The sequence below is a fragment of the Rhinatrema bivittatum genome, chromosome 1 (genome assembly GCF_901001135.1).
Source record: "Rhinatrema bivittatum chromosome 1, aRhiBiv1.1, whole genome shotgun sequence".
Taxonomy (NCBI): domain Eukaryota; kingdom Metazoa; phylum Chordata; class Amphibia; order Gymnophiona; family Rhinatrematidae; genus Rhinatrema; species Rhinatrema bivittatum.
The window spans coordinates 19,132,818-19,149,777 of NC_042615.1; the positions used below are offsets into that span (position 1 = coordinate 19,132,818).

Below are 16,960 nucleotides of genomic sequence, written 5' to 3' on the forward strand. Positions count from 1 at the left end.
CCTGATGTTTCACTTACCCAGTCAATATTGGGGTAATTGAAATCTTCCATTATTACTGCACTACCAATTTGGTTAGTTCTCCTAATTTCTCTTAGCTTTTCACTGTCTGTCTCACCATCTTGGCCAGGTGGTCAGTAGTATACACCTATCACTATACTCTTCCCCAACATACAACACACGATTTCTACTCAAAGATTCGATTGTGCATTTAGTCTAATGCAGGATCTTTATCCATCCTGGACATAAAGCGCCACACAGATGCTCCTCTCCTCTCTGTCACTGCGATATAATTTTTACCCCAGTATAGCACTATCCGATTGGTTATCCTCTTTCCACCACAACAGCTGGCTCCTCTCCAGCACGGTCTAAAATCCTATCTAGGAGACTGGCCAGAGGCGTAGCGAGGGTCTCTGGTGCCCGGGCGCCATTTTTTATTTATTAAAATCTTATATTAAGCAACTTCCTTGCACAAAGTGTTCAGTGTTGCCTCCCCTGCGGGGCCCCCCCTTTCTCCCCCCCATCATCTGCCAGTGCATCACCACAGGGCACTGCCATGCAGGGCCGGTGCTAACGTTTCTGCAGTCCGTTGCATACAATTACTGGGCTGGCCCCTTCTCATTCTGCTTTTTTTGGTATTTTTTTTAACATTTAATTTATATTTTTACTAATCAGGGTCAGTGCAAGGATATTTAGGCACTCTAAGTGAATCTTACAGCTTTGTGCCCAGCCTTCCCCTACCACGACCTTCTTCACATACAATTTACATGAAAAACACAATCAAAATACAGTCTTTTGAAGTAAAAATATAACAGCATGTATATTATGTTTACATGTACAGCTGTGGTGTCAAGCAGAAAACCCTGCATAAAAGCCCCTAGTAACACATATGGTATTAGGACTATCGTAACACATGTTGGGTGTGGGCTTGGTCCTCAGAAAGCTGTGAGAAAGCTAAATTATAATTACAATATAATAAACCTACCATTCCAAAACAGCACTAATCGCCAGCACTCAACAGTTACAACCCTATGAAAAGGTGACACTGCAAACATTATACCAGGTCCTAAAACCACCAATATATCTCCTAATATATATATATATATATATATATATATATATAGATCCCTACATAGAAATGATACATTAGCAGAATACATAACCTCAAACACACATGCAAAACACAGACAGATCCTCACCAAATACAGAATAAAGTGGCCATAAAGTAGTAATACAAATGTGCAGACAATAACTGAACTGTAAACCATAATAGGCCAGACCTATATATGCAGTGCAACAATGGAAAACCAGAAACATTACAATTCCTCATGGAACATTAAACAATAAAATCAGGAAATATATATCATCAATAAAAATAAAACCTACTAATAAAACAAATATTTCAAAACAGCTAACAAAAATATAAAACTTATATTAGACCAATAAAATATTTCAAAACATCAGACACACACACCATCCAATAGTAAAAAAAACCAAAAAAAAAAACCCCTGCTGTCCATACCTGGGATCTTTTGATTTCCAGATACCCTGAGATTGTTGTGGGATAGCAGAAGAGAGGAGAGGGCTTGTTACTCAGTCTTTCTCCTCACTCATATATACACGCACTTGCTGAATCACAGAACATGCTCTCACACACACACAGACATACTTTCACACATAGATATATTCTCGCAATCATACACAGACAGAATCCAACATGCATACACACAGATGTACTCTCAGGCGCATTACATACTCGTACTCTGACAAACTACATACACACACAGAGACATGCTCACACACACGCACACACACAAACGCGGTCACATGCTCACACACGGTCACACACACAGACAGACATGCTCACACACACAGACAGACATGCTCACACACACACACACAGACGCTCAGTTCCTACCCCACCTCAACAGGACACATTCACTTCCTCCCAACAGAAGCAGAAGTCCAGCGGGCGGCCTCCTCTTTTTGAGGCCGTGCAGGATGATGCTGCACTGTTTACTGCGTCTGCGGGGGGGGGGGGGGGGGGGGGAACAGCGCACTGTTGCTCCTACTGTGCTCCCACACTGCGAGGGCCCAGGGCTGATGCTCTCTCTGCCTGCTACGGATTGGAGGACACGTTGTTCTTTCCTCTAGCCATGACTGCATGGTCTCTCCTTCTTCCTTCCCACACAGACCCACCATTGCTTTTCCGGGCTTCGTGGTAAGGAAGGGAGACCATGCTGTCACTGCCCCCAGACTGGTGGCACTCTAGACCAATGGCTCCCAACCTTTTTCCCCCATTGTGACACACCTGACAGATAAAGCTTACATAAGTGACACTCCGCTCATTGCAATCCACAGCGGGGAAAAAAAAAAGGCCCAGTATTGTTTTCATTGTTAAGAATGACACAAGAGAAAGATAAGTACTCTCTCTGAATAGAAATTACATAAATGGTAAACCTCCCATACCAGAACATCACTAACTTCCAGCACTCAAACAGTAACCACCTTACCTAAGAAAAGGCAACACTGAAAATATTACACCGGATCTTAAAACACCAATATTCCTCCTATTAGGAAAACGGAACAAGCCAGGCTGCTATAAAGCCCTACACAGAAACCTCACGCCAGCAGAATACCTTACTTGACAATTTTACTCACTTCAGTCTCAATTGCAGACCCTCACCTAACAAAGAATAAAGACTTCCATCAGCAGGTGAAGCCGAATAGAATAGTCCTGAGACTGTGGGTCCAATGAGAAAGCAGAGTGTGCTGAAGAGGACGCATATTTATTTATTTAGCCATTTTATATACTGTTGTTCCAAATGAAGATCACAGCGCTTTACATCATGACATACATAATATGAACTGACAAATACAATCACTGTATCCATATAACATAAGTTTAAAGACAGACACATACAATCATTAAAGTTCTCAGGGGCACATACGTTGACTAGTGTTATCGGGGGAGAGAAGATATGCAAGGATGAGCTAGCATTTTTAACTCAAGATACCACAGGGATAAGAGGCTGGTGGAAAAGAAAAAGATTTCAGTTTCAGGTTGATTTATTTCGGAGGGTTTGGGAAGTGATGTGATATTGAGGATTGAAAAGTTCTGTGGTATTGAGTTCACTAGTTAATGTCTTAATACATTTACCCATGTAGGGGTAAGAATTGAGATCAGAAAAGTTTAAGTTGGATTATAGGCATTTTGAAATAACCATGTTTTTAGGTCCCATTTGAATTTCTTTGTTTCTAGAGTCAGTCGTAGGGTCTCAGGTAGAGACCCTGCATTGGAGAACATTCGGTCTCTTATTTTTGACAGATGTATATTCTGTAATGATAACCAATAATCCTACTATTAGGGCTATTCTTTCCTCACAATGTATGCCTATACTCAATATTCAACACAAATGAGGACTACCAAACTTCTCACTCAATTTCACAAAACATATTTCATAACTCAGGGAATTAGTATCAGAATATTTGTGCTCAATCGTTTAGGCTCTTGCCCTTACAGGGCTACAACCATATTCATGGCAACAACAGCACTTGATTGTTAACCTCATTTACCAATTCCCATTAAAACACAATTTTTATTTATCAATTTTTAAAAACTGCAATGATGGCACAGCTAGTAATCCTTTGTTTTGAGATCTTAATGATCTCTGAGGCTTGTATGGTTGTAACGCTACCCCAGCCAGACCTATACTGTTAAGAGTGGAGGGTGGTATGTATTAAGGTTGGGACCTTGTAATGGATTCGGAATTGCACAGGTAGCCAATAAAGCGCTATGAGTGATTGCGAGATGTGATCAAATTTCCTGGATCCTGTTAAGAGTCTAGCTGCGGAATTTTATAATAGTTCTAGTTTTTTTAGAAGACAGTTAGGTAGTCCGAGAAGAAGGGAGTTGCAGTAATCTAGTTTTGAAAAAGTGAGGGTTTGCAGGACCGTACGGAAGTCTGCGTGAGTCAGCAATGGTTTCAGTCTACGTAGTACATGCAGTTTAGCATAGCTTGATTTGATTAATTTATTTACGTGCTTTTCCATTGATAGGTTCTCGTCAATCTGTATTTCTAGGTCCCACACTTGGGGGCGGATTTTCAGAGCCCTGCTCGCGTAAATCCGCCCAAAACCGGGCGGATTTACGCGAGCAGGGCCCTGCGCGCCGGTGAACCTATTTTACATAGGCTCACCGGCGCGCGCAGAACCCCGGGACTCGCGTAAGTCCCGGGGTTTTCGGAGTGGGCGTGTCGGGAGGCGTGTCGGGGGCGGGGCCGGAGCGCGCGGCGTTGCAGGGGCGTGTCGGCAGCGTTTTGGGGGCGGGTATGGGGGCGTGGCTACGGCCCAGGGGCGTGGCTGCGCCCTCCGTACCCGCCCCCAGGTCGCGGCCGGGCGCGCAGGAGGCCCGCTGGCGCGCGGGGATTTACGCCTCCCTCTGGGAGGCGTAAATCCCCCGACAAAGGTAGGATGGGGGTTTAGACAGGGCCGGGCGGGTGGGTTAGGTAGGGGAAGGGAGGGGAAGGTGAGGGGAGGGCAAAGGAAAGTTCCCTCCTAGGCCGCTCCGATTTCGGAGCGGCCTAGGAGGGAACGGGGGTAGGCTGCGCGGCTCGGCGCGCGCAGGCTATACGAAATCGATAGCCTTGCGCGCGCCGATCCAGGATTTTAGCCGATACGCGCGACTACCCGCGTATCTACTAAAATCCAGCGTACTTTTGTTTGCGCCTGGAGCGCAAACAAAAGTAGGCTGTTCGCGCTCGTCTGAAAATCTACCCCTTGGTCTGAGGGTGCAATATTGAAGTTGCCCAGGTCTAGTGTCTGCGGAGTCGCTATAGGTGGGTTTCTTCTTAACAGAATGATTTCAGTTTTTTTGTGTTTAGAGTAAGTTTGAGCTTGAATAGTTCATGCTGAATAGCCTTCATGTGTTTTGTAAGAGTCTGTATTGTATTTTCAATGGAGATGGTGCATGGTATGCAGAGCTGAATGTCATTGGCGTATAGGTAGGTAGGTGATTCCTAGATCAGACAGCAATTTACATAGGGGAAGCATGTAAATATTGAATAGAGTTGAGGATAGTACTGAACCCTGGGGGACACCTGCCTTGATTAGGAAGGTGTCAGACATATGGTTGCCCAGTTTGTCTTGGAATGTCCTTTTTGATAGGAAGGATGTGAACCACTTTAATACATCACCATCAAATCCGATTTTTCTCAGCTGATGGCATAGAAGTGTATGGTCAACAGTGTCAAAGGCTGCTGTTAGGTGAATTAGTACCAGGAAATAAGATTCGTCATTGTTGTATCATGTAATATGGGGTCCATTAAGGCTATGAGTAAGGTCTCAGTTGAGCGATTTTTTTCTGAATCCGAATTGGTTTGTATGTAGAATATGATGGTCATCAAGATAGTCTTCTAGTTGTGATAAAACTGCTTTTTCAAGAATTTTAGATAAAAAGGGTATGTTAGATATAGGTCAATTTTCCCAATTGTCAGAACTGCTGGATTTATTTTTTAGGATAGGTTTTTTCACTGCTTGTTTCACCATGTCTGGGGCTAGACCTTCTAAGTGAGATTGATTGATAAAGGATGTGATTGTTGAGTGATAGTGCTATGTATGTTTTAAGGAGCTAGCTGGAATGTGCCCTCGCTCACGGCATCACTTCCAGGGTCGCTGCCATCAATCCGAGCACCTGTAGAAAGGACCATACTGTCGGGCACATTATATTCATCAACAGACGCACCTGCACCATCAAGCTTCTGAATATGACCCTCCAGAAGGAATACCCTGCTCTGCTTTGTGTCGAACCTGACACGAGGTACTCTAGAGACTGAGATGGCTGAAGACTGCTCTTGGCCAGGTTCACTACCCAATCTAGCTCTTGCAACAAGGAGATGAACTTGCACAACTCCCAGAGGCTCTCTTTCATAGTCTTGGCCGAATCATCCAGTCATCCAAGTATGAGTGTACCAGAATCCCATACTTTCTCAACCCTTTCGCCACCACCACCATAACCTTGGATAACGGTTTGGGCACAGTGGTCAAATCAAAAGGTAGCACTTAAAACTGAAAATGATGCTCCAAAACCACGAAGCGTAGAAATTGTTGATGCTCTAGCTGGAGGGGAATATGCAGGTTCGCCTCAGACAAATCCAAGAACGTCAGAAACGCCCCCAACTACACTGATATTGGGCACAACAAAATAAATGGAATATTGGCCCATATTCTTTTGAGACATGGGCACTGGGACCATAGTCCTCAGACTGAGGAGTCTTGACAATGTATACTCCACTGCCTGCCTCTTCTAGGGAGTTGCAGGGAGACACCATGAATACATCCCGAGGAATATTGTGAAACTCCAGCACATATCCATCTCGTATCACCTCCAGAACCCACTGGTCTAACATGATTTCGACCCACCTTCAAAAAAAGAGAGAAAGGCGACCCCCTATCTCCTGTTCCTGGGGATGGGTCACCACACCTTAACTGGGAGGTTTGGGGGACTCCACTACCCAAACCTGTGCCTCATATGGGCTGTCCGGGAAGAAAGGACGGAGACTTACCCAAAGGTTGAAAACATTTGGATCCCCTAGTATGACCTCTCATGCTAAAGGACTGAGGCATCTGTTTCTTATCCTCCGGTAACCAAGGAACATGGGATTCGCCCCAATTATGGGCCATTTTCTCTAGCTCGCTCCCAAACAACAGCGAGCCTTTAAAGAGCAATTTCGTAAGGTTAGACTTGGAGGTTGCACTGGCTGACCAATTTCTCATCCATAACTGATGCCTGGCCGCTATTACCGAAGCCACCCCTCTGGCTGAAGTGTGGACCAAATTGCAACTCGCATCTGCCAAAAAGGCAGCCGCTGGTTCCATCACTACCCTGGAATTCATACCAGAATCATCAACCTTCTGAGTGAGAATTAAACAAGAGCGAAGCACCAGAGAACAACAAGATGCCATCTGCAAAGTTATTGCCATTGCTTCAAGGGCTTGCTTAAGGATGGACTCAATTCCCTGATTGTGTGTATCCTTAAAGGCCGTCCTCCTGGTGATGGCATACACAAGTGCATCCACTTTCAGAAAACGTAATTGCTCTCTTGCTGATGGATCCAGTCCTTCCAGGGGATACAGTCCTTCCAAGACTCATCCCCCCTTTGAAATTAGAAGAAAAGGCAAAGGGATCCATGCCAAATCCAGCTGGCATCTGTCCTGTGCCTACTGAACTACCTTTCCTGCTGATGAATCAGCTAGAGGAGCTTCAAAAGTCAGGCAACCCTTCTGGCATCTCTTTACCCAGGCCCGCATCAGGTGGAAAGAACCAGGCTTACTAAAATCAGATGAAGGCAATTCCCCCTGGGCTTCCAAGCAGCGCTGACATAAGTTAGAGAACGCCAGGCTAAGATGCCAAATATGACAAACAGCACAGAGGGTAAGGTGCTTAGGTTTCTTTTTTATAGGCGCCACCCATCTGTCAGTACGACTGGGAAGTATGTGTCCAGCTGTATCCGTGCTGCAAAAAAGTATGTGCCCAAAAACTGAGCTCCTATAAGGCTGCTCAGATTGTGTGTGTAGGTACGTGAGTGCGCATAAATGCTCAGATAGATGCTCCTATCACTGGACGCCCAGGCGCACAAACTGGGTGCACAACTGGACGCAAAGCTGGACACACTCACATGAACCAACAGAATTGCAGAGGGCAGCCTAATGTGCAGGAAAAGCATGCGTAATGCCTCCATGCCCTACCACACGGCGAACAAGTAAAACCTGAGAGTAGAGCCTAGCTAAAAATGGCTGCTCAACCCATCAGGTTTGCCCACGGTTCCTAAGCTCCTCCGGAGGCAGGAACGAACATCAGATTGGCATGTGGAGCACGGACAGCGAAGGGGAAAGGAATCCCTAAAAAAAAAAAAAAAAAGCCCTTCTCTACTTTTTTTTTTTTTTTAATTATTCTTTACCTGAGCTCAGCCCGTTCCGGCTGAGTACACAGTCAGTCTGCGGCTGCAGGGGGTGAGGGCATATACATTCACCGCTGTGCTAGGCTTCCTGCACTCGCGCTTGCCTTTCAGCTGTTTGTTTATTTTTATTTTTTTTTACAGCTAAGTCCACACCAGTGAAAACCACTTACCGGACCAAGGCACTCGTCTGAGGGAGGAATCCAATATATTTCACCTCAGGAATTCTCAACTGAGGGAGGGAGTGGGCGAATTATTTTCCTCCTTCTTTTCTCCTTCTAAAAACTTTAAGCAATCCCCAGTAAGGAGATGCATGTCCACCATCTGCTGGAGACGGAGAATACTGGCAGGCTGATGTCACTGCAGGGGTATATATACTGTGATGTCAGCTTTCCTCCATCTCCATCTGCTGGTAGAGGTGCATAACTCACTTTTTCTGGATCCATCTGTCTAAACACTAAGAAATATACAGAACTGCCACAGAATCTTGAAAAGTCTGCCACTGAAAACCAGAGGCCTTTAGGTTTTGTCCAAGTATATTATATTTTTCATATAAGCTTCTTTTTTTGGAATAAAAAGATCTCCTTCCCTCTCCTCTCCCCAGATGTTCATATTATACGGTGGCACTGGTGGTTTCTGATGAGGGTCAGCAAGACAGCCCAGTGGAAAGGACATCAGCACGCCTGCAGGGAGAGAGGCGGTATCAGCAGCCACAGCAGAGAGAAGGGTGCTGGATAGCTGGGAGAGAGGCAGTGCAGGACATGGCCAGCCTCAGCAGGAAGAAGGGCACTGATAGCCCTTGCAAAGAGACAGTGTCAGCAGTCCAAGCAGGGAGGAGGACGCTGACAACCCCAGCAAGAAGAGAGGCAGTGTCTGCAGCCTAAACAGAAAAAAGGATACTGAAAGCCCCAGCAGGGAGAAGGGCAGTATCAGCAGCACAGGCAGGGAGAAAAATACTGACAGCCCCTGCAGGGAGTTAGAAATTTCAAACAATTCTCCAGAGGAAATCACATTTTGCATCAAGAGGTCAAATTCCATAGCAATTGCCATTTCTGCAGAAGTACAGGAAATTGGGGTATTTGACATTATCAACGGTAAAAAAAAAGGTGTTATTAGCAATGTAATTACCAAACAAAAACAGGTTTTCTGCCTGTACTCTTAATTTTTAAGCACCTACATATCCCAGCAGGAAGACTCCTGCCTGTGTATCTATGTCTCTCTCTGTTCCCACACCCACAAGCCTCTTTCTCTACTTCTAATCTCTATCTGTTGCCCTCAACTTTTCTCTCTCTAGCCCCCTCCTTGCACTGCAAATCTTCATCCAAACCTCTCTCTTCATTCAGCCTGCATCTGCTCCATCCTCACCTTCCCCCTAAATTTCTCTCTTTCACATTACAGACTCTTCTTTTCCCCTTCTCCCCTCCTGCTCCTAGCCTAGGCTTCTCTTTCCTACACACCCTGATCTGTTGCTCAGATTTATCTTGATTATCTTCCTCTTCTTTAACCCTGTCTGCTTCCTACTTCTCTTCCACCCCATCTCTGTCTCTTTCCACCCCAATATATCATGTCTCTTTTCCCTCCTTTGTTGCTCTCCTCTGCAGGGTTATTTCCTCTTACATCATTATCTTTCAGCCTCCTCTGCTCCCATCCATGACTAACCCCAGTCTCTTCTCATCTCTTTGTTTCTAAGCCTCTTTCCTTTTTACCAGCTGGAAGACTCGGCCTCGTCTACTAACCAGCTTCTCTTTTCCCCTTTAGCCTACCTCTCAGCCCATTCCCATCTCACAGATTTTCCCCATCCACTTGAAGGCCATTACATTTTCATGCCTCCTGCCCTCGTCTGTAAAAGAAAATTATTCCTTACCTGCTAATTTTCGTTCCTGTAGTACCATGGATCATTCCAGACGGTGGGTTATGTCCCCTGTCCAGCAGATGGAGTCAGAACCAAAAACTCCCAGGGGAGGAGCTATATAGGCACGCCTCCCTCGCCTCAATCCTCAGTAACTGGACTAGCAAAGCCAAGACGAGAAGAGACAGAACCAGAGGGATCAATTAATCTCAAAATATAGAGAAAATAACAGCTGAAAAACGACAGCAACTAACTTGTACTCAAAAAACAGTAACTGAGAACTTGCAAACAGTACTGTGTACAATGACACAGCTCGCAATAACTAGAGATACAGAGTGAAAATATTGTGAAGACAGGAAAGCAGGGATGGCCCAGAAAGAACCCCCAAGTAAGGGAGGGGTCTGGAATGATCCATGGTACTACAGGAACGAAAATTAGCAGGTAAGGAATAATTTTCTTTTCCCTGTACGTACCAGGATCATTCCAGACGGTGGGATGTACCAAAGCTTCCCCATCATGGGTGGGTCCCGGACAGCCCTGCCTGTATGACCCTGTCTCCAAGCTGACCGTGAGACGGCGCGAGGACGTCTAGACGATAATGTCTTGCGAAAGTGTGGAGCGACTTCCATGTGGCCGCCCTACAGATTTCCTGAGAAGAAACTGCAGAACTTTCCGCCCACGACGTCGCCTGAGCACGGAGAGAATGTGCCTTAACAGCTAAAGGTGGAGACTTACCCACTCCAATGTACGCAGCTATTATCGCTCCCTTCAGCCAGCGAGCGATTGATTGTTTGGATGCCATGTAACCCTTCCTGGGCCCTGACCACAGTACAATCAAATGGTCGGAGAGTCGAAAATCATTGGTGACCTCCAAATAATGTATCAAGGAACGTCGAACATCCAGCCGACGGAGGTCAGATGAATCAGAGGATACAAATGACGGAAGCTCTATAGATTGGTTGAGATGGAAAGCCGAGACCACCTTCGGCAGAAAAGATGGAACTGTCCGCAGGGAAACTCCCCCTGGCGTGAAACGAAGGTATGGCTCCCGACATGATAGAGCTTGAAGTTCAGAGATTCGACGTGCTGAGCTGATTGCCACCAGGAAGATGGTCTTAAGGGTGACATCCTTGAGTGTGGCCGAACTCAGAGGCTCAAAAGGCGGTGCAGATAGAGCCCGGAGTACCAAATTGAGATTCCAAGAAGGACAAGGTAGTCTAATTGGAGGCTTCAAGGGTTTTACCCCCTTTAGAAAACGTAGGATATCCGGATGTGAGGCCAGGAGCCCGCTGTCGTTACTACGTAGGAAGGCTCCCAATGCCGCCACCTGCACACGAAGAGAATTATAGGCAAGGCCCAAATCCAGACCAGCCTGTAGGAAGGAAAGCACTTGCGTCACCGAGGCCTGCGTTGGTAGAATCGATTTTGACTCGCACCATTCCTCAAAAACCTTCCATACTCTGACATAAGTAACTGACGTGGATGTCTTCCTAGCTTTCAAGAGCGTCGAGATGACAGATTCTGGATATCCGCGCCGTCTCAAATGACGCCTCTCAAAAGCCAAGCCGCAAGACAGAAGCGATCTGCCTCCTTGAAAAATATTGGTCCTTGGCGAAGAAGACATGGCAGATGACTGAGCCGAAGAGGGCCCTCCACTGCCAGATTGAGGAGATCTGCAAACCATGGTTGACAAGGCCACTCTGGTGCAACTAGAATCACCGGACCGTGATGCACCTCTATCCGTCGGATAACCTTGCCCACTAGAGGCCACGGAGGAAAGACATACAGGAGACAGTGTCGAGGCCAGGGAAGAACCAGCGCGTCGACTCCTTCCACGCCGCGCTCTTGCCTGCGGCTGAAGAACCGGGCGGCCTTTGTATTTGTCGCGGTTGCCATTAGATCCACATGGGGTCTCCCCCAACGCTGTACTATCCTTCGCATTGCGTCCACCGAGAGTTCCCACTCTCCAGGATCCAGGTGTTGTCGACTGAGAAAATCTGCCTGAACGTTGTCCACGCCCGCTATGTGCGAAGCCGCTAGACGCTGTAAGTGTAGCTCCGCCCATGTCATCAACTCGTCGGTTTCCAACGAGACCAGATGGCTCCTGGTGCCCCCCTGGCAATTGATGTACGCCACTGTGGTCGCATTGTCCGAAAGAATCCAAACCGCTCGACTGCGCACCAGTGGGTGGAACCCCTGCAACGCTAGACGGACTGCCCTGGTCTCCAGCCGATTGATGGGCCAGGTGGATTGATCTACCGTCCATCGGCCTTGGAGAGACCTGTCTTGACAAACCGCTCCCCAGCCGGAGAGGCTGGCATCCGTGGTGACGACCACCAATCCAGGTTCTGCAGAGACACTCCCTGAGCCAATCGTTGAGGGTACAGCCACCACTGTAGGCTGCTCAAGACAACACCCGGAATGGGCAGCACTGCCTGAAAATCTCTCGACACCGGGTTCCATCGTGAAAGTAGGGATCTCTGGAGAGGTCGGAGATGGGCAAAGGCCCACGGTACCAAATCGATGGTTGAAGCCATGGTTCCCAGCACCTGAAGATAGTCCCATGCCGTGGGAGCGACGAGAGCCATAAAACTGGTTACTTGAGCACGTATAGCCCGAGCTCTGTCCGGGTGCAGAAACACCTTGGCCCGGTTAGTGTCGAAGTGTGCTCCCAGAAAATCCAGCGATTGGGACGGTATCAGTTTGCTCTTTGAGAAATTGACGATCCAACCCAGAGATTGGAGAAGCTGTACCACTCTGTCGACTGCACGGTAGCCCTGCGCTCTCGACTTTGCTCGAATGAGCCAGTCGTCTAGATAAGGATGCACTAGGATACCCTCGCTGCGAAGTGCCGCCGCTACCACCACCATGATCTTGGTGAAGACTCGCGGAGCCGTCGCCAGGCCAAAGGGGAGAGCACGAAACTGAAAATTTTGTCCCAAAATCTTGAAGCGTAAGAAGCGCTGATGATGGGGATGGATCGGGATGTGAAGGTATGCTTCCGTAAGGTCTAAAGAGGCCAAAAATTCTCCTGGATGCACAGCTGCTAACACTGACCGGAGCGTTTCCATACGAAAACGAGGAACTCTGAGACACTTGTTGACCGTCTTGAGATCCAAGATAGGTCGAAAAGTGCCCTCCTTCTTGGGAACCACGAAGTAGACCGAATAATGTCCTCTTCCCAGTTCGGAGGCCGCTACCGGGACTATCACCCCTAGCTGTAGCAGACGATCGAGAGTCTGCCGAACTGCTAATTGTTTGAGGCGGGAACCGCAAGGAGAAAACAGAAAACGGTCTCGGGGTTCGTGTACAAAATCTAATACGTAGCCTTGTCTTAAGATGTCCAGCACCCATTGATCCGACGTAATTTGGACCCACTCTTTGTAGAAGAGAGTAAGGCGACCCCCCAGGTAGGGGATCTCCTCGAGGGTCCCTCTGGCATCATTGTGAAGCTTTTGAGGAGGCACCTGCCCTTTGAGTATCCTTACCGTGGCGGCGTCCACGAAAGGACCGGTTCCAGGTGTGCGATCGTGTAGAAGGCGCCCGAGGTGCCTGCTGTCTGGTAGGACGCGACCTCCGTTGATTCCGGTACCTGTTCCTGGAGGAATAAAAGGATCTAGAAGAACGTGGACGATCTTCTGGTAGCTTGTGCACCGCATTCTCATTAAGAGATTTGATGATCTGATCTAAATCTTCCCCAAACAGGCACGTCTTGGACGAAGCATCTGCCGCCCAGTTGCGTAGCCACAAAAGACGGCGAGCGGACACCGCTGCCACCATGGATCGAGCGAGAACCCTTAATAGATCATAAAAGGCATCAGCTCCATAGGCAACCACCGCTTCAAGTCTATCAGCCTGAATAGTCTCTGCCTGTGGCAAAGATTGGGATGTGAGAAGCTGTTGTACCCAACGCAGAGCTGCTCGCTGTGCTAGTGAACTGCAGATAGCAGCCCTCATCCCCAACGCTGAGACCTCGAAGATACGCTTGAGGTACACCTCGAGCTTGCGATCCTGAACATCCTTCAATGCCGTCCCACCCGTGACCGGGATGGTGGTATGTTTCGTGACCGCAGATACCGCCGAATCAACCGCAGGAACTTTAAGAATCTCTAGGAAATCAGTAGGCAGAGGATATAACTTTTCCATGGCTCTTCCGACTCGAAGATTGGCCTCAGGAGTATCCCACTCCCTTGAAATCAATTGCAAGATGTTGTGATGCGTGGGAAAAGCTTTCGCTAGGGGTCGTAAGCCCGCTAGCAGAGGATCCCCTTTCTTAATCTTCGGATCCTGAGCCGGGCAAGGAAGAGGAAAACAAAAGAATAGAGAGAGAGAAAAATGAAGTGACAGGCAAAAAACACAGCCTGTCAGCAAGTTCCTGACTGGAAAACAGTGTCTCTCTTAGAATGGAGTGGTCCTGGCAGTAAACACTATAAGACCTATTCTAAAGAAAAAAACCTCTCTTTCTTTTTTTTTTTTTAATTGATCCCTCAGAGAGAAATAAATTTAGAAAAGTGCTGGGGACCACCGTGTCCCCTGCTCACATCTGCTGGAGTCAGAACTATACTGAGGATTGAGGCGAGGGAGGCGTGCCTATATAGCTCCTCCCCTGGGAGTTTTTGGTTCTGACTCCATCTGCTGGACAGGGGACCTAACCCACCGTCTGGAATGATCCTGGTACGAACAGGGAACCCAGCCTCCCCTCCATCTCTCCTGCAGCAGTCTAGAAAACAAACAAACAACAAAAAAAAAATAGCCAACCCTGTGAGAACTGCACTGGTGCTGGTAAATGGGAGTCCGCACTTTGGGCACATGAGCTCCTGCTGGCAAGAGACCAAGCAGAATTACTTTTCCTAGGGAGGGAGAAGGGGCACTGATCTTTCCCTTCAGGTCTCACTGTTAGAGCTAGGCTGAGCACCGACGTATTTAATACAGTCTGGTGACTTACTTTTTTGATAGTATTTTAACTGTCAGGAACACAATCACTGATTCAACACCAACTGCGGCAAGGATGATGCCATTGTAAAACACTGCTTGTGTCCTGGTCCAGGAATACATGTCCATCGTCAAGGGAGTGACTATGCTGGAAGAGAAAACCAAAGTCAAAGTGAAAGCAAAGAGACTTGCATGCAAACCCCCACAGCAGAATATTTTCTTCCTTGCTTCTGCTTCAGAACTACTTAAGCATTTCCCTTTGGTAACTGGTTTGGTGCTTGGGACATAACACTGCCTGTTAATAATAATTTAAAAATCTTAAACTTTATGAAGTGCGAGGACTTCTCTCAGTAACAGCACTGTAAGAGTTAGCAGGGTACCCCACTATCCTCTTCCTGAGCTAAACTAAAGGAAAATTGGTTCTTACCTGCTAATTTTTGTAGTATCACAGATCAGTCCAGACTCCTGGGTTTGCCTCCCTGCCAGCAGATGGAGACAGAGAAAGTTTCACTGACACTGCTACATAACCCAGTGTGCCACCTGCAGTCCCTCAGTATTGACCTGTACCCAAGCCAAGATGACAGCAACAACCATAAATTTCTAACCAAATTTCTAAGCAAACGCCCTCCCCCTTCAACGAGCCGGAAGAAAGTGAAGGTGCCCAAAAAGACAATGGAAAAACTAATTTCCTAAATTTAACATAAGCGAGCATCACTGAAAGCCTCCAACAACTCTATGCTATATACAAAGCATTAGTATGAACGGTGGCCTCTCCCCCCTCCCAATAAATGGACGGGTCTCTGGACTGATCTGTTGGTACTACAGGAACGAAAATTAGCAGATAAGAACCAATTTTCTTTTCCCTCTACATACCCAGATCAGTCCAGACTCCTGGGATGTACCTAAGCTCCCCTTAACTCGGGTGGGTCTGGAAGAGTTCCACCAAAGCACATGGAAACCAGAGCCCCGATATCCAAGTGATAATACTAGTAAAAGTGTGCAATGATTTCCCAGTAGCCACCCAGCAAATTTCAAGTGAGACTCCTGTTGTGACTTAGCCCAGAAAGTCTCCTGAGAAGGTGTCGAGTGCACCCCTAAACACCTCAGCAGCGGGCACCCTTTAGAAATGTAAGTTTGACTTGATCACTTCCTTCAGCCATTGCACAACTGTAGCCTTAGACACCTTACCTCCCCTTTTTTGGACCACTCTAGAGTACAAAGAAGTGATCCGATCTACGGAAATCATAAATGTCCTTTAGATACCTCAATAATGCATACCTCCCATCTAAGAGCTTAAGCTCCCCTGGTTTAAGGCGTAGAGGAATCCAAATCCAGAGAAGCTGGAAGTTTCATTGCCTGACTAAGATGAAATGCTGAGTCTATCTTAAGAAGAAAAGAAGGCACCATGCACAAAAATACCCCTGAATCGGACATTGGTAGGAAGGGATCTCAACATGACAGTGCCTGGAGCTCCGAAATTCTCCTGGCTCAACAAACAGCCAACAAGAAAACCATTTTAAGAGTCAAGTCCTTAACCGTAGCCCTCTTTACTGGTTCAAACCGAGCCTCACACAATCCTCTAATGACTAGATTCAGTTTCCAAGATGGATAAATGTTACGCACCTGAGGATGTAAGTTCTTAGTTCCCCAAAGGAACCATATAACATCCAGATGTGTGGACAGAGGACACTCTTGCACCTTACCCGAGAGACAACCCAATGTCGCTACCTGGACTCAGAGTTAAAGACCAGTCCCTTGACTGGAACCTTTCTCTAGAAAAGCCAAAATATGTGACACCATAGCCTGAACAAGCTGAGGCTGCACTCCGTCAACAGCAGACCAGGGCTAGAAGATACTCCAATATCGCTCATATGACAAGGATTTAAGAAGGTCACTTAGCCTCCACAAAAGGACATTGCCTCCTATCCCATGACTTTTTAGTTTTCTTATAAGCCTCTCATGCAAGACTTTGTTAAACGCCTTCTGAAAATCCAAATACACTACATCAACCAGTTCACCTTTATCCACATGTTTATTAACCCCTTCAAAAAAACATAGGAGATTTGTGAGGCAAGACTTCCCTTGGGTAAATCCATGATGGCTGTGTCCCATAAAACCATATCTATCTAAATATTTTGTGATTTTATTCTTTATAACAGTTTCCACAATTTTTCACAGCACTGAAGTCAGGCTTACCAGTCTATAGTTTCCCGGATCACCCCTGGAG

The 16,960-nt window shown here is 46.9% G+C and overlaps 1 protein-coding gene across 4 annotated transcripts in view; it reads right to left on the reverse strand.

Annotated features, from left to right (window-relative positions):
- MFSD8 (major facilitator superfamily domain containing 8) overlaps window positions 1–16,960 on the reverse strand; it is a 112,175-nt gene that overhangs the window by 25,218 nt on the left and 69,997 nt on the right. For 3 of the 4 annotated variants that reach the window (XM_029590476.1, XM_029590646.1, XM_029590555.1), the window contains exon 9: window positions 14,747–14,881. The exons of the other annotated variant lie outside the window; for it this stretch is intronic. In XM_029590476.1, coding sequence (XP_029446336.1) covers window positions 14,747–14,881 — 135 coding nt within the window. The remainder of the gene's footprint in view (window positions 1–14,746; window positions 14,882–16,960) is intronic. 4 annotated transcript variants of the gene reach the window in all.